We start from the raw sequence: 18,306 nt of genomic DNA on the forward strand, positions 1-18,306 counted from the left end.
GTCTAAACTCAGAACTGTGAGTTTAACCTGCTCTCTCTCGTCCAGGCCGTACATGGTAGCCTGTTGCTTTACCTTTGCGAAAAACTGGTGGGGGTCTGCGGTGGGGAGAAACGGAGTGATCTTCTCACACGCGTCCCTTAGTTGGGTTACAGTTAAGGGGGTGGTGTAAGTTATATCGGGTGCGCCTTCTATGGTCGCTTTTCTCTGGGTGGTGACTGGATTCATTGGAATGGTAACTGTGGGGGGTTGGGGTGCTTGCCTTTTCTGCTGCGCTGCTGGCGCACATGTTCCCTGAACATAACGCTGCGCTGTCTCACTTAACTCTTTCCAGTCTGGGGCATTCTCCTCATCTAACTGGGTTCCAAAGGTGCTTTGAAACCCATTTTGCACCGAAAGCAGCGATTGCAGCTCTGCAATCTGCTTCCTGCATTTCGTGTGATCTACTGTACTTTGCCTTTGTTCTGTGGTGGCAGCATGGAGTGCTCTCAAAGCTGCTTTAAGGTCAGAGCATTGCCTCTGCAAAGCCTCTACCTGCTTCTCTGATTCTTCTCTTATCAGGACGGCACGTTGCACGTCCTGATAGGCCTTTTCGTACTGGGTCTGGGAACTGCTGAGATGGGCTAGACAAGACTGATGTGCCCTCTTGGCATCATCCACCTCTCTACCTTTCTCTGCCAACTTCCCTCTTAGATCCATGTTTTCCTTTTCGATGTCCCTGACATCCACTTTACTCATTCTATTCCTTTCTTCTAGTTCTGCCCGGAGCGTCTGAACGACCTCCTCTGTGCCTCGCAATTGTGCCAAACAGGACACAATCGCCATCGGCTTATGTGCTTTACTCATGTTTTTCTTGTGAATTTGAGAGAGGTTCTCCCACCAAGTATGTCCTATACTTCCGGGACCTGTCTCCTCATTCAAACAAAACTCTTTCCAAAGGGGCCATCCCTTTCCTTGCAGATACTTGCGGAGTTCCAGCTCCCACATGGGACACTGACCTACTCGGCAACTGCTGCTGGTCGCTGCGACCACAAACCGTTCTGGGTTCATGAGGCGTTCCATTGCCTGCATGGCCATTTTCTCTGACTCACTTTTAAATTTAGGAACAGGGGGTGTTGAGGTTATGTCTCACGAAACGGGTAAGGCTTACGCTATGTTCCGTTCACAAAACTACCGAAAGTTTGTCGCAACAAAAATGCTTTCAGGTTTTCCTTACAACCCTGTTAGTACGCATGCACTAAACACACTTCCGAATTACGCTTATTGCTTTGAACACCTTGAATATTTGTGATTTCTTTACTTTTTCTTTACCAGATTTCCAATTCAAATTTCAGGGTCCTCGACGGAGTGGGGGTACCACTTGTAACCGTGTCCCGTCAGGATGTCGCCACTAAATGTTGCACGTTTTGCTATGGGTGTAAAACGCGTTTATTGGGGTGTATTAACTTGCCTGTGTTAAAGGCCGTGTGCTTAACACCACTAGGCTCTGTCTATGTATTTTTCAGCTCAGGAGTCGCCAGTTGCCGTATAGACAACTCACATATATTCCAAGGTCAGGTTCAAAGTAATAAAACGATACACCGATTAGTAAGTTCCAAACGATCAATATTTATTATACAATTATAATAAATACGCATGCACACACTAAGGGACTAAGCTATGACTAAACTAAGCAAACAGAATACTTAACTACACAGGAACAGGCAAGGTCAGGGAGCGAGGCCTTCGTCCCGGTCTTGGTCTGCAACCTTCAGAAAGCGTGCTGGTCACTGGGGGTCTAGCGGGCTTGGTTCGCGTAGCGAGCGTCGTATTGGCACTTACGGTTCGGCGGCTGGTGCTCAACGGCTGGAGTCAGGATACCCGTTGGAGGTCTTGGTCAAAGCCGGAGCACGAAACAACAGACAGGACCATGTGTGGGGGTCTATATTTATAGGGGTCCCCAATGTCCTTCCCTCTTCCTGGGCGGGCTTTACCTTTAGGTATCGATTGGATCGCTTCCAATCGATATCTTTTGAATTCCTCCAATGTAAGGGTCTTTCTCGATGGTGGGGGCGGTTTCTATAGTGGATACTTCTGGTGCCGCTCTGTCTGGACATCCACTTAAAGTATCTTATTCAAACCCAAATGTTGCCATTGTGTGTGCCTAGATCTGGACTGCCTCATTAGTATGTAGAACGTTCTGCCATTATCACCTTTGGTTGGAGATCTTCCACCTGGCCAGAAACTGGTTTTGCTGCTTGCAAAATGCTAATGAGTGTTTGCAGGCTGTTTGCCTTGGCTAAACTGTTTTTCCCTACAGTCTTAGCGATTCTCCATTTTGTTTGGTTCAGTGTCCATTTTAGGTGGCTACAGTGGCTACATCTGACAAAATGTTCTCGCTGAATAAATGAATACTGGGTCTGTCCCCTCTTCAACTCCAAGGATACTAGGAGGATCTTTCACTTCTCTTTGGGGACAGGCTAAGGGAAGCAGTAAAACAGGATGCACTAAGAATGATGGTCACCACCCACAAGATGATATTCGAGACCTTAATTTTCTCTTCCAGGAAAGAGTGCAAGAGAATGAAGTGGTCACAGAGGAAACATAGGCCCGTAACTTCCTGCAGGATTTGCAATTCTTTAAGTCGCTGGTGCGCCTCAAATGCAAGCATTCAGGCATACCCGATAAAAGCGCGGGGTGTTTCAACTCCTGGCCGTTTTTGTATTTTGTCTGTTTGAAGCCCCGTGCTGCTGAATGAAAATTCCAGCTGCAGTGCTAACTTGGGCCACTTAACCAGATATTTGATGAGTTTTTGCACCTTTTTATTTGCACAGACATTTTTCAGTCTAGCAGAGGCAGGAGACACGGGAAACATATTTTGGGAGGTTAACGTTTTCTATTATTAATGCTTAGTTTATCAATATGTGTAAAATGCAAATAAAATAAAAGGATGATTTTTTTTTTGAAACTTTGGTTTGTCATGAGGCTGTTAATTCCATGAAAAGGATACTTTACTGTATAAAGTGAGTTTGAAGTCACAGAAGGTGAAATAATTATTCTTTTATAATTTTGGTTTGTCAAGAGGATGTTAATTCCATTAAAGGAACTATAATGGATAGAATGCGGTGATCACTCGCTAACGGGTATGATTGTCCACTTAAGATATTCCATGTTACAGGCCACGGGTTCTGTGGATCCTTGCGTGGCTGATGAGCCCGATCCAAGAGTCACATCTTCAATCACTCCACTTGGCAGGAATTTCCAAAAGGTTGGAGCAGTTCTTGGACGTAAAGCTGTGGGTATTCCTTTCTCAGGCTCCTTTTCTGGGCCTCCTCTTGCCATCGGGTATACTCAAAGAAATGTGACCCTTCAATCAGGAGGTTCCTCCAAGTAGGTCTCTTCTGAGCAAACGTCTCCCAGGCTATTTCTTGAGGTAAGCCTCCAAGTTGTCTTTGAAGAGCTTCCTTTGTCCTCCTCTTGTTCGGGATTCTTCCTTGAGCAGGGTGAAGAAAATTTGCTTGGCAGTCGGGACTTTAACATCCGAAGCATATGCGTGGCCCAGCGTAGTTGGCTCTGGATGCTGGTGCTATTGACCCCTTCAACGTCATTAATGTTAGCATGCCTGTCCTCCCACCTGATTCAGAGCTTAAGTACATTTGGATTTTGCAATGTATTTTAAGTTGAGTTGTTTATGCGTAGCTGAAGAGTACCTTCATAGCTGAAGAGTACCTTAGAAAAACTTAAAATCGAGCATCAAATGAAAATATTAAAATTGAGCACAGTTGGAAATGTCTAACTACCTGAAGGAGAAAGCTGAACTATTGATCTAACCATAAGTAGTCACACAGCATTACCATGCCTCAGAGAGGGGTTTGCACACTACAAATAATGCAACAAAAGGGATTTCATTGCAGTACAAAAGAGTATAAATGCTGTACCGCATCTAAGCAAATGGCCACAGCTTCAGACAAAAGAGTTGACTGAGCAACGAGCTGAAGAAGCACTGATACTGGCTGTTTCCCTCATAATACTGAGACTCTCCCATTACAAATGCGTGCTGCTCATGTTGAACACTCAAGCAATTCTGCAGACTAGAGTACTGCACGGGAACTTCCTATAGATCCCAGCCCTGAAGTTTATTGCATTGTTGATGACGGCACAATCCTACCTGATCATGAGATATCACTGTTTCCAGCAGAGAAACCTCAGTGCTGACGCAAGTGTGGAAATGGCATCCAGTCTATATTCCCGTCCCTTGTTCCCCAGTCCCTATTTCGGGCAGCAGACCTGTCCCTCGGGTCATTTAGTTCCGGACTCCTGGAAAATCCTACTTTGCTGGTGCTGGTGACAAGGGGCAAGTTCATGACCCTGAATTCAACGTGCCTCCTGACTTTTGCTTCCAGGGAACAATCTGATCCCTGATGCCTACAGTAGAACCCTCTGTTGAAAAAGGGAAACACAAACTGAATAAAATTAGACTTATGAACTTCTATGGCTGAGATTTTCCCGCCATTCCTGCTGATGACAGCAGCCCCCTCCCACTGTGGGTTCCCTAGCAGCAATGGGTGCAAACAATGGGAAAGATTTTCACCGTAACTTCATTGCAGTGTTAATATAATCCTACTTGTGACACTAATAAAGATGTTTATTATTATAAATCTTGTGGTGATATGCATCACTGTAGATACACAAGGGGTTAATGTAAGTACACATAAACTAGCTAGACACTAGAGGGAGAACTAGAGACATGACACACAGACACTCAACCAATAGGTCAGTAAGATAGGACATGACTAATGGGCATTCACGATACACACAGAGGTGACACTACCACAGGGGGGGCATTACACCAACCCATATATAAAGGACACATGATCTTCCTCTTTCCAGTGGAGACACTCAGTGAGTACAGACACTGGGTTGATTCAACATCACACCCACCACGTGGATTGTAGCAGACTGGTTCGTCAATCTGAGTAGCTATAGAAGGATTAACAGTAGTGGTGAATCCAAGTAGGAGAATTGTAAATAGTTTAATAAATGTGTTGAAGTTATCTCCACGTCTGAACCTTCCTTTGTCAGAGTGAACATCAAGGAAGCAGCTTATGCTACGCCAAGAGCATAAAAAGACAAACCTGTTGACAATGGCGGCACCGGAAGAACTTGCTGCCATCTAATGGTGGGCCATCTCCGCCACCATGAAACACACTGTCATATATATATAGTCAAAATCCCCGAAGCTTCGGGCATGCCCAAAACATATGGACATTATTTGCTGCCGCCCCCGTACACCTCGCACACCTGTCCTCTACCCCAAAACTTGCTCATCTGGGCCACCGTCATGTGTGCCCGGTACACTACCTTAAATTGTATTGTTACTCTGTTTATCTGGTTCTAAATACAGCGGACAATATGGTCGCCTTTCTTAATCCTAATTATGTTTGCTCGAGAGTCGCTAGGTATCTTTCGATACCGCCACAATGTTCAAACCCGAATACTGATCAAAGAACCAATGCATCAGTTAGTTAATTCAAAGTCAACACTATTTATTTACACACAGTAATATCTACTCATGCACAAAATACCATAAACTAACGCCTATACTTAACTTCGGGTGCCCACTCAGTCAGAGGAACAATGGCCGTTGTTCGGATCTGATGTCGTTGGGTTCGAAGTGGTACAGGAGAACAGCTAAAGTCATCTGTCTGATGGCGAGCGTTGACCTTGGACTTACTTACTTTTGGTGCAGCTGGTGGACGGGTCTCTCCGCTTCGAGAGCCAAGTCCAAGAGAGCGATTCTCTCTCGGGGGCTTCTTCTTATACCCGAAGGGGCTTCGCGTGCTTTTGGGCGGGCCTTGAACTTGGCCCCAATTAATTGGACCGCATCTTGATCACTGGTATTGATCTCGACCAATAAAGGGGTGGGTGCCCTGATGGCTCAGTGTGTCTTAGGTGGCCGTTGGCCTTGCTTTGTGTCTTTCTGGCACCAGGGTGTCTGCCTTTGTATCGGTTACTTGAATGTTATTCCTTTGTTCCCGGAGATGGGCCATCAATATGCTAATTGACCTACAGTTTCAGTCTCGTCTGGGAGTTGCCTTCTCAATACGCATCCAGGCTCTGTGCCTGCCTGCTTTCTTAGCACTGTCCATGTTTCCCTATAATCTTTGCAAACATCCATTTTGTATTCTGGAAGTGGCCATCCCAGATAGCTACAGTAATCAGGCTAAGCCTGGCACATGATGAGGATGTGTTAGCTCTGCTCAAAGCATCCGCTCACCGACGCACCTCTATCTCTCCCCCTAGCTCATTTTCCCACTTGCCCTTTATCTCCTCCATTTGAGTTCCCTCTGACTCCATGAGCTCTTTGTAGATGTCTGATACCTTCCCCTCTCCCAACCCCGTTCTAGAAACTACCCTGTCCTGTATTCCGCTGGCGGTCGGAGCGGAAAGGTCGAAACCTGCCTTCGCAAAAAGTCCCGTGCCTGCAGATACCTAAATCCGTTTCCTGTTGGCAGTTCAAACTTCTCTAAATCCTTCAAACAAGAAAAGCTCCCATCTGTGAATAGATTCCCCCATCCTCTCCGTCCCTGCTCTCTGCCACCTCCGAAACCCCCCATCCAGCCTTCCCGGTACAAACCGATGGTTATTGCAAATCGGGGCCCAGACGGATGCTCCCTCCACTCTTATATGTTTCCTCCACTGCCCCCATACTCTCAGGGCTGCCAGTACCACTGGGCTTGTGGTGTACCGGGCCAGCATGAACGGCAGAGGTGCCGTTATCAATGTCCTCAGACTTGTATCCTTGCATGATGCCGCCTCCCACTCCGCCTCCCCCCCCCCCCCCCCCCCCCCCACCCCCACCCCCCCCTACCCACTTCCTAATCATGGCTATATTTGACCGGCCAGTAATAGTTGCTAAAGTTCGGCAGTGCCAACCCACCCTCCGCACCACTATGCTCCAGCAACACTTCCTTCACCCGTGGGGTTTTCCCCGCCCAGACAAAGCCCAAAATCACCTTGTTTAACCGTTTTAAAAAATGCCCTTGGGATAAAGATGGGGAGGCACTGAAAAACGAACAGAAATCTGGGGAGGACCGTCATTTTCACGGTGTGTACCATCCCCGCCAGTGACAGCGGGAGCATCTCACTTTTCTCCATATTCAATTTATACCCCAAAAACCGGCCAAATTCTCCTATGATCCGCATAATCTCCCCCATCCCCCCTTAACGGGTCAGAAATATACGGAGCTGGTCATCGGCGTAAAGCGAGAACCTGTGTTCCACCCCCCCCCCCCCCCCCCCCCTCCAGACCAACCCCTTCCAGTTAACACCATCGCCAATGGTTCTTTGGCCAGAGCAAACAGCAGAGGGGAAGAGGGGACACCCTTGCCTTGTCCCTCGGTGCAGCTTAAAATAGCCCGATGTCAGCCGAATTGTTCGTACACTTGCCACCAATGACAGGTACAACAACTGAACCCAATCAATGAAGCCCTGCCCAAACCCGAACCTCCCACAAATAGTTCTACTGCACCCAGTCAAGGCCCCCCCCCCCCCCCCCCCCCCCCCCCCCCCCCCCCCAAGGGCATAATGATAACATTTAAGAGCCTTCCAACAGTGGCCTTCAGCTGGCTGCCCTTAACAAACCCCGTCTGGTCTTCCGCTGTCACCTCAGGGACACTGTCCTCTATCCTTGAGGCCAATATTTTCACCAACTGTCTAGCATCCACATTCAATAGGGAGATTGGCCTATATGATCCACATAACTCTGGGTCCTTCTCCCGCTTTTGGATCAGTGAGATCGAGGACTGTGACATTGTTCAGGGAAGGACATCCCACTCCCTTGCCTCATTAAAGCCCTCACCAGCAGCGGACCCAGCATCTCCGAGACCTTCTTGTAAAATTCCACTAGATAGCTGTCCGGTCCCGGGGCCTTACCTGACTGCATGGCCGCCAGCCCCTCTGCTATTTCTTCAATTCCAAACGGGGCTCCCAATTCTCCGCCAACCCTTCCTCCACCTTCGGATACCAACTCACCCAGGAACTGCCTCATCCCCTCTACCCCAGCTGGGGGGTTCCGACTCATATAGCCTGCTATAAAACTCCTTAAACACCCCGTTCACCCCTGCTGTGTCCAAGACCATGTTCCCACCTCTGTCCTTCACTCTTCCTATCTCCCTGGCCGCCTCCCTTTTCCTTAGCTGGTGCAAAAGCATCCCGCTGGCCTTTTCTCCAGACTAGTATATGACCCCCCCTCGTCTTCCTCAAATGCTCCACTGCCTTCCCTGCAGATAACAGACCAAACTCCATATGTAGCCTCTGCTGCTCCTTCAGTAACCCCGCCTCTGGGGCCTCCAAAAATCTCCTGTCCACCTTGAGTATTTCCCCAACCAACCTATCCATCTCCGCTCGCTGCATCTTCACCCTATGGGCCTGTATCGAGATTAGCTCCCCCCTAACCACTGCCTTCAGCCCTTCCCAGACCGTGTTGCCGAGACTTCCCCCGTGTCATTTATCTCCAGATAGTTCTGGATGGGCTGCCTCACCCGCCCGCACACCCCGTCATCCGCTAACAGTCCCAACTCCAACCTCCATTCCGGGCGCTGCCCTCTCTCCTTGCCCTGTCCTTGACCTCTTCCGGTCCAACCTTGGATCAATGACTGTATTAAAGTCCCCCCCATGATCAGCTTATGTGACTCTAGGTCCAGATCTTCCCTAACGCCCGCCTCATAATTTCCACATCGTCCCAATTTGGTGCATATATATTCACAAGTACCACCTGCATCCCCTCAAGCTTCCCGCCCACGATGATGTACCTGCCCCCCCCACATCCGTCACTATTCTTCCTGCCTCAAATGCCACCCATTTGTTGACCAGTCTTAGAATCCAACCCTGAATGAAATACTTGGCCAACCCACCTGTTCCTCAATCTGGTCTGATCTATTACCCTCAGGTGTGTCTGCTGTAGCATTGCCACGTCTGTGAGCTGGCTTAACCGGCCCATTCAGCCCGCCAACGTTCCATGTGATCAGCCTTGTTGGGAAGCACCCTTCTTAGGCCTGCCTCCAGCTCGCGTCTCTCGCCTCCGTGGACCCGCCCTCGGGCATCGGCCGTCCTCGACCTCCCATTTGTCTCCCAGCAGCAGTTCCTCCCCTGTCAGCAGAGCAGCTCCCCACCCCTCCCATATCAACCGCACCACAATCCCAGCCCCCTTAACAAACTTACCACTCGTCCCCACTGCGCTTCTGTGAGCTGCCCACCCAGCTAGCCTGGTAACACCCACCCATGGTACCCAGATATCCTATTCCCTATTGTTCTCCCTCCCAGCCACCGGAAGTTCTATTTTTAAATATTTTTATTCAAGTCATTTTCATTTCTCTACAAATCACAAAATACAACCATCTTTATTCAACTATCATATAAAAGCCCTCCACACTACCCACACGCCCCATTTTTATAGCTGCAAAGTAAAATAATAATAACAATACCACAAAACCAAAATGACAACCCCCTGCCACCCACCCTCCCGCTGATGTTTACAGATCCTGAAAGAAGGACCTCGGGAGGAACCCCTACACTAATCCCCGAATGCCAAACTTTATCTTCTCCAGATGCAGGAATTTTGCCAAGTCACTCACCCACCCTGCTGCCTTGGGTGACTCCGCACACAAATAGTTTCTTGTTTGTGATGCAATTGGCAATTCTGTACCAACTGCACCCAAAATTGCACTCGTTTTGAAAAGTGTTACTTTTCCGCTCACAAATTTCAGCTTTGATTCATTTGCATATCACTGAACGCAAAACCTGCCTTGATCTAGTGCAATTGGGCAACAATACTTTTAAATAAAATTTGGCTATATAAATCCTGAATATATTTCAATGGCAACTTGCTAAAGTTTGAACATTACAAATATGGCCTTTTCCCCCAAAACATGTGCATTTTAAATGAGATTGTCAATCCAGCACCTGTGAATAATCCGTCTTTAAATTACTGGAAGTTCATTAAAATAAATGCAAAGCTATTTCCAATTTGATTGCCCTACAGTAGTAAGTTCCTTGTAACTTTCAAAATAAAAACTGGTGTCACTGTGTCCAAAGTTCCAGTTTAATTTTTGGAGTCTCTTTGAAGGCGTGCAAACAAATGCAATTAGCTTTTTCTAAAGTTAAGTTACAGGTTCCTAGAGATACCAGTACTGAAGTGGCAATGATGAGCTGTGAATTCCTCACATCTATCAGTATATTTGGTAATGCTAATTGTTAAAGGAGAATTTAGAGTGAATGCAAGGAGATGGAAGTATGCTGGCTGAAGGTGGTTGGAATTAGGACTCTGGTAAAGGACTTTTATCCAAATATAATTTTCATTTCCTCCATTGTTGATGGCTCCGCCCTCAACTACCTAGGTCCTAAGCTTTGGAATTCCTCCCTGTACCTTATTGCCACTTTACCTTCCCCTCCTCTTCAAAGATTCACCTTAAAAATCCCACCTCTTTCTGATCAGCCATCCGTTCTAATACCTCCTTACGTGGCTCACCGTCAAATCTCTCCCAAGATGCAGTTTGTACATTTTACCACATTAAAACGTGTGAAACAAATGCATGTAGTTTTTGATTTATTTTGGTGTTACACACTTCATAACTCAGTTAACAAAATATTTTTCTCTTTTCTGCCCGTTGTAATTCACTGAATGAAATATAAAGTTTTTAAAAAGACATAACAGATCAAAACAAGCACATTAGGATATCTGTAATCTTTCATTAGTGTGTTTCAAATCATCTGTCTCGTGAGTTTTTGTTGGCCAACTTATTGTGGACCTGCTTTTAATTTGGAGAGTTCCATCTACAGATCATCAATGATGAATAGAAGCCAGATTATAAAATAAATGCATTTCCAACACTATTTCTTATTGGGATGTCAGCCAGACTACAGCACAAATTCTTCATCTTCATCAGTCTGTGTACAGTACTTGCTTTTTACAAGATAAACATCCTTTCAGACACCCCCGTGAAAATATTAAAACACCCATTAAGTGTTATTTAAGAAAGAGAAGTTATCCAGAGCAGTTCTGCAAGTTTTACTGCCTTTGTCCTTTTTACGATTTGGGGATTATTTTCTGTGCTATTGTTTGGCAAAGACAAGCATGGTGTGTTTGCATGGTTACAGTAATCTGTTACATTTTATACCTGGATGACAGTTGGCAAAACGTCAGACTTTTCTTGTACTTTGCATAAAAGATTCTTCTCTTGCCTTACCATGCCTCCCTCTGCTTTGTAGTGTTATTCAGTACTGCACAGACGTGCCTGTGTGAGGTGGCCTCTATGGCCTTATTGCTCAGTTGTCAGAGAGGGAGGCTTCCCCAACACAAAAGTTCAATCTCTCTGCTCTCCACTGTGGATTAGTTGAGAACAACTCTCCAGATTCTTGCCGGGCTGATCCAGAAGAAACTTCCTGTGAGGCGTATAATTTCCTTCTTTAGATGGATGAATGTGTTACCATCAAGAAAAAGCACCTACAGAGACCCATATTTAGGTAAGTTATAGCATTTACATTTTGTTTTTTTCTGTTCTGAGTTTGCTGCAAATAAATCATGGAAGGAATTTGTTTTATGTAGTTGCGTGACAGTTCATTTTGTGAGCTTTCAACGTCCTTACAAATAATGTAATAACCTCGCACTGAAATTACTTTCTACTTTTTAAGACCCTTCCATATTGCTGTTGAGTAAATGAAGTTTTTGTACTTTGATCAAGTTTTAAAAAGTACCCTGCAGATATTTTATACAGCTTTGTGCATGTGCTTGCTGTGTATTGTGGTTTAAAACCCATTAGTTACAGAACATTGCATTTGAGTTCACTGCAAAGGCTGTGTTTTTAATCATTAGTCTGTTAAACCTCCAGCAGAACAGTCATCTTTACTGATGCATTACAAGTGTTAATTTTAAGATTATAAGATAAGAATTCTGTGTATAATATGGACAACTGTGCCGATGATAGGAAATAGATTTTCATAGCTCCATAAAACCAGAGAAGGACTTTGTTTGAACAAAAGTCCCAATGTGGAATTGTTTTTTAATAGTTCAAAATATGACGCTCTCTAGAGAAAAGCAGCAGAAGCGTTTTTTTTAAAGCCAACTTTTCTCATGTGTAAAATCATTTTTTTCCCTCTGTCAACGTGCTTTTATTTTTCCCTTGGCTACTCTAATTGACTTTGAAAGCTATCCACTGGTAACTTAGCATGGGAATGACATTATTTCTGGCACTCATAACAAGGGTTCTGTGGTTGGAAAAGGAAATAGTGTTCATGCTATCTTGTTTATAGCAAGTGACATCTCAAGACCCACTTACACTCCTATTGGACTGAAGTTTATGACATCTGTGGTATATCATAACTGTGAAATTGATGGGATAAATAAACAAACTTGCAAATAAAACATGAACAGGCTGTTTACATTGGCTTTTATAATTTCAAATGGATAAAATCTTGCATGACAAAACGTTAAAGGCTGAGTAAACTTGCACAGCTGATAAAGTGACATTCACTGTTATAACTGGTAGAAAAGTTTGATAGCCATGTTCACAAAATTATCCAGTGCAGCACTGTCCATTTGTGAAGGATGCACTGAAATCTTTGTATAAAGAGCAAAAAAAAAGGTGAAAATAAAATTCAGTGTACTGTGTTTTATTTTCTTATCTGCATGAAATGTTCCGTTTTTATATAAAAAATATCAAACGCTACAAAGAACCTTTGTGTTGAAATATGCCCTAACTTAACTGGGACTCATCTTCCCAGGCAGTTATGAGTAGATTTGAAAAGGATAGGGAAGAAGACAGTTCAGTAGTCCACACCAACTTCAGCTTGTACTCTCCCAGTAGTGAATCCTGGAACTGTCATTCTATGGTACAAGAGGTGGCAGAAAGAGGAGAAAGATAGCAAAGCCTCAAAAATGCACAGGCTTTAGTATTCTCCATATATAAGCCTCAGGCTGGCTCAATACATATTTGTTGGACTGTCCTAGTAGTTGTCAAGCACGAGAATTACTTGTATCATTAATGTGTAGTCATTGATTAATGACTCGACATAATGATTACAAGTTTACAAAGTGATTGTAATTGATTACTGAGAAGAATAACATACATAGGAATAATTTGAGTAGAATTCTTGAAATGATTTCCACCTAAGACTTATGCTTCTCTATAATTAAAAGCATAAAAATCAGCCAAAGAAATATTGCTGTCATATTTCTGTCAATGTGTCCAGACCAACCTGTGCTGCAATTTGTCTTTTGATTTACTGTATTTTCACTATTTAAAATGGAATGGAACCTTGATTATCTGTATACTCGCTCTCAATAATTGTCAAAACTTTTCACAGGACTTAGACCTTAGTTTTGCTGAAAGCAAATTAAAGTACAAGTGGGCATTTTAAAATGAATTGTTACAGACTCTGACTTCTTGGTCAAGCAGAATATAAGTTTCTTTGTACGGTGTGTAAAGACTTACATGTCACTTCAAAGACACGGGCCGGTCTTTCAAAATGCAGCAGTAACCAACTTCCGTCTAATCACTGTGATGGGACTCCCTTTGAGGATTTAACATTCAAGGAGCACTGAAGGATAGTTTTAGGTTCAGAGATCATAACAAGTCAAGACCTAAGTACTTGGGAGACCTGGCAAATAGTGTACTGCTGACAATATTTTGAGGAATTAGCAGGGAGGGAAGTAATTTTCACTTTGGGTTAGGATAAGAATACTGGCTGTTGAGAATCAGCAGTCAGCTTGCACCCTGCCTGATGTTCTTTTCCATTGTATGTAATGTCTAAACGGTCTGATCTATAAACAAAAGTTTTTACTGGCACACAAAAAGATGAAGCCAAAGGGCACAGTAATTAGCACTGCTGCCTCACGGCGCCAAGGACCTGGGTTCCCTCCTGGTCCCAGGTCAACTGTCCGTGTGGAATTTGCACATTCTCCCCATGTCTGCGCGGGTCTCGCCCTCACAACCCAAAAAGATGTGCAGGGTAGTGATGTGCCATCAATGAACACAAGACGAGTAGTGAACGAAACTGAGGCTTTAATAAGCTAAACAGCAAAAAAAAAGAGTTCAGCGGGGGTGAAGTGGACTTAAAGGTCAAGTCTGTCAGGAGCCTTGACCTTCCGCTGTGATTGCCTCCTGTGGTGTGGTGTGGGCTCTGGTGTTGAGATTTGCGTGCCTGGGAACGTGATGTCCTCTTCTTCACCCAGGAGTTGAGTCGGCGGGGGGTGGCGGTGTAGGGGCGGGGGTGGTTGTGATGGTCGCTGGTGGGCCTGCGGTTGCCAAATCTTGAAGTAGCCGGGTAGTGGTGGAGGGAGACGGTGTAGGGTCGGGGGTGGTGCTGATGGTCGCTGGGGAACCTGCAGGTGCCAAATTCCGAAGGGAGACTGTGTCCTGCCGCCCATCATGATGTGCGACGTAGGCATATTGTGGATTGGCATGGAGGCGCAGGACTTTCTCGATGAGGGGATGCGATTCATGACTCCTCGCATGCTTCCGGAGGAGGACGGGCCCTGGGACTGTCAGCCAGGACGGGAGCAAGACCCCGGAGGTGGACTTCCTAGGGAAGGCAAACATACGTTTGTGAGGGGTCTCATTGGTGGCAGTGCAGAGGAGCGACCGGATGGAGTGGAGCGCATCGGGGAGGACATCCTGCCAGCGGGAGACTGGGAGACTTCTAGACCGTAGGGCCAGAAGGACGGCCTTCCAGACCGTCGCGTTCTCCCTCTCCACGTGTCCGTTGCCCCGGGGGTTGTAGCTGGTCATCCTGCTTGAGGCGATGCCCTTGCTAAGCAGGAACTGACGCAATTCGTCGCTCATGAAGGAGGAACCCCAATCGCTATGGATGTAGGTGGGAAACCCGAACAAGGTGAAGAGGCTGTGCAGGGCCTTGATGACGGTGGCAGAGGTCATGTCAGGGCATGCGATGGCAAAGGGGAATCTTGAGTACTCGTCAACAACTTTGAGGAAGTACACGTTATGGTCAGTGGAGGGGAGGGGCCCTTTGAAGTCGATGCTGAGGCGCACAAAGGGGCGGGAGGCCTTTATCAGGTGCACTCTGTCTGGCCGATAAAAGTGCGGTTTGCACTCAGCGCAGACCTGGCAGTCCCTGGTCACGGTCCTGACCTTCTCGATGGAGTAAGGTAGGTTGTGAGCCTTGATAAAATGAAAAAAAAGGGTGACCCCCGGGTGACAGAGGTCATTGTGGAGGGCCCAAAGTACCGTGGGATAGGGTATCTGGGGGCTCATTGAGCTTCCCAGGTCGGTACAAGATATTGTAGTTGTTGGTGGAGAGTTCGATCCTCCACCTCAGAATCTTGTCATTCTTGATCTTGCCCCGCATACGGAGCATTGGTCAGTGAGGAGAGTGAATCTCCTGCCGGCCAGGTAATGCCTCCAATGTCGCACAGCTTCCACAATGTCTTGGGCTTCCTTTTCGACGGAGGAGTGACGAATTTCGGAGGCATGGAGGGTACAGGCGAAGAAAGCCACTGGCCTGCCCGCCTGGTTGAGGGTAGCGGCCAGGGCAAGTCCAACGCGTCGCTCTCCACCTGGAACGGAATGAACTCGTCCACAGCGTGCATCGCGGCTTTGGCAAAATCTGCCTTGATGCGGTTGAAGGCCAGACGGGCTTCAGCCTTCAGGGGAAAAATGGTGGATTTAATGAGTGGATGGGCCTTGTTCCAGGAGGGGGCGCATGCGGTCGGGGTTGGGCCCTAGGACTCCATTTTCCACAACGTAGCCAAGGATGGCGAGGCGGGTTGTGCGGAAAATGCATTTCTCCTTATTGTATGTGATGTTAAGGAGCTTACCGGTGTGGAGGAAGATGGCGGCCCCCACGGGTCGCACATGGCGGGTGGCAGCGAAGATGGCAGTGCCCAAGGGTCGCACATGGCAGGTGGCACGGCAGCTTGGGGGGCGGGGCGACAGTCAACAGGCAGCGTTGCTGGGCCTAGGAACTTTAGGGACAGGTTGGACCTGGCAGACTTTGGTGAAGTAGCCCTTCCTCCCACACCTGTTGCAAATCGCCTTCCGTGCAGGGCAGCGTTGTCTGGGATGCTTACCCTGGCCTCAAAAGTAGCATTTTGGGCTTCTGGTGTTGGCGGGCTGCTGCGTGGCACAGGCTTGTGCCGCACTCGAGTCGGATGATGGCGGCGCCCATGAGGTCCACTAGAGTGCCGCGTGGTCGGAGGTGTAGGCCTCCATGTTCTGGAAAGCCACTTCTAGCAAGTTTCAGAGCTGCACTGTCTCTGGGAGGCCAAGTGTACCCACTTCTAGCAAGTGCTGGCGGATGTAATTTGATTTAATGCCTGCGTCATAGGCATCCCTGATCAACAGCTCCATGTGTTGGATAGCCGATAAAGCTGTCTGTGCCCGCAAGCACAGTTCCAGCCAAGTACCCGCAAGGCACGTAGGGACGGACTTTACGTGCTGTCCCTTCAGCAGCATTATCGCCTCCGTATGCGAGGGGGCATGTCTGATAAGAAGGAAAACTTGCGGGCTCACCCGTGCGTTGAGTATTTGCTGCTTTTGGAGGTCGGTGACGTTTTCGGTGGAGGATCTGAGGTAAGCTTCGAAGGAGCTTAGCCAGTGCTCGAATGTTGCAGTGGCGTCGGCTGCTTGTGGGTCCAGCTCCAGGCGATCAGGCTTGAGTGATGAATTCATCTTAAAAGTTTAGCTTATTAAATTGATGTGCCGTCAAAGAACACAAGATGAGTAATGAACGAAACTGAGGCTTTAATAAGCTAAACAGAAAGCCTCCTGGCCTCTGATCCTGAACTGGGGCAGGGTTGGAGATCAGCCATCTTCATACTGAGGCCGAGGAGAGGCCGAGCCATCAGGCAGTGGTTTATCACAATACATGTAATACAGTAACAGTTTACCACAATAAATATAATATACTAACAGTGGTTTACCACAGGTAGGTGAATTGGCCATACTAATTTGCCTCTTAATTGGAAAAAATTGGGTACTCTAAATTTATAAAAACAATGAAACCTTCCCCATCACTGTCCACACATACATACTGTAATGAACTCCAATTGGCTTTATTGGTTGGCCAATTGGAGTATGAGCTCCCTCAATGATAGCTCATTGAGGGGGCCCATATAGTCACCTGTGTAGGCTTTGGGAGCAGTCTTAAGTTGACTGGACTGCTAGCAGCACTGTTTGTAGCTGCTCCTGTAATATCGTTATTGTAAATAAATATTGGTGTGGTGACGGAATCCTGCCTCCCGTGGATTACTACAGTGGCGACGGGGATGGGATATAAAGTAGACGAGTCAGGCTTACATCCATTAGAAGACAGAGTAAGGGCAATAAAAGAAGCCCCAGCTCCCACCACGGTCCAGGAGTTACGATCATTTCTAGGGTTGGTAACCTATTATGGAAAATTTATTGAAAATAGGGCATCCATCCTAAACCCCTCCACCAGCTACTAAAAAAGGGGCAAGAATGGAAATGGTCCACCCGTCAAAACCGAGCATTTAGGGACATTAAGGAACAGCTGTCATCCAAAAATGTCCTTGAGCATTATGACCCAAGGAAGGAGTTGGTGGTCACTTGTGATAGAGGAAGGAATGGGGAAGAACAGCCAATAGCCTATGCTTCGAGGACCTTGGCGATGGCTGAGAGGAAGTACGCCCAAATCGAGAAGGAAGGACTGGCGGTGGTATTCGCAGTAAAAAATTTCACCAGTATCTGTACGGGCGGAGATTCACCATAGTGACGGACCATAAGCCGTTATTAGGGTTATTAAAAGAAGACAAGTCAATACCCCCGATTGCATCAGCTAGAATCCAACGCTGGCTGTTGCTACTGGCGGCAGATAGATACATTCTGGAGCACAGACCGGGAACGAGAGTAGCACATGCAGATGCTTTGAGCAGACTTCCCCTCCCGGACACTCCGCCGCAAATACCAAAAGTAGAGGAGACAGTTTTTTGGACATCCTACCAGTAGACGCACAACATATTCGGTTGTGGATGCAAAAAGACCCAGTTTTAGCCAAGATGAAGCATTTACTGCTAACAGGGGAACTGGAAAGACCAGTGGAGCCCCAGATGCACCCATACTGGTGCAGAAGGGACCAAATAACCGTAGAAGACGGTATCCTATTATGGGGAGCCCGGGTAATCGTCCCAGCTCAGGGCCGTCAGGCAATCTTAACTGAGTTACATCACGGACACCCAGGGGTGTCTAAAATGAAGGTGCTAGCTCGAAGCTACGTTTGGTGGCCAGGTTTGGACACAGACATAGCAGCCTTGGTACGTTGGTGCCAGGAGTGCCAACAGGGGCAAAGAGTGCCACC

The 18,306-nt window shown here is 46.8% G+C and overlaps 1 protein-coding gene across 4 annotated transcripts in view; it reads left to right on the plus strand.

Annotated features, from left to right (window-relative positions):
• Window positions 1-18,306, plus strand: part of pde1a (phosphodiesterase 1A, calmodulin-dependent) — a 725,115-nt gene that overhangs the window by 324,659 nt on the left and 382,150 nt on the right. The window contains exon 1 of one of the 4 annotated variants that reach the window (XM_038789238.1): window positions 11,203-11,499. The exons of the other annotated variants lie outside the window; for them this stretch is intronic. Coding sequence (XP_038645166.1) covers window positions 11,447-11,499 — 53 coding nt within the window. The 5' untranslated portion in view covers window positions 11,203-11,446. Of the gene's footprint in view, window positions 1-11,202; window positions 11,500-18,306 lie in introns of those variants that run through there. 4 annotated transcript variants of the gene reach the window in all.

This window comes from Scyliorhinus canicula, chromosome 2, assembly GCF_902713615.1.
Source record: "Scyliorhinus canicula chromosome 2, sScyCan1.1, whole genome shotgun sequence".
In the NCBI taxonomy this organism is placed as follows: domain Eukaryota; kingdom Metazoa; phylum Chordata; class Chondrichthyes; order Carcharhiniformes; family Scyliorhinidae; genus Scyliorhinus; species Scyliorhinus canicula.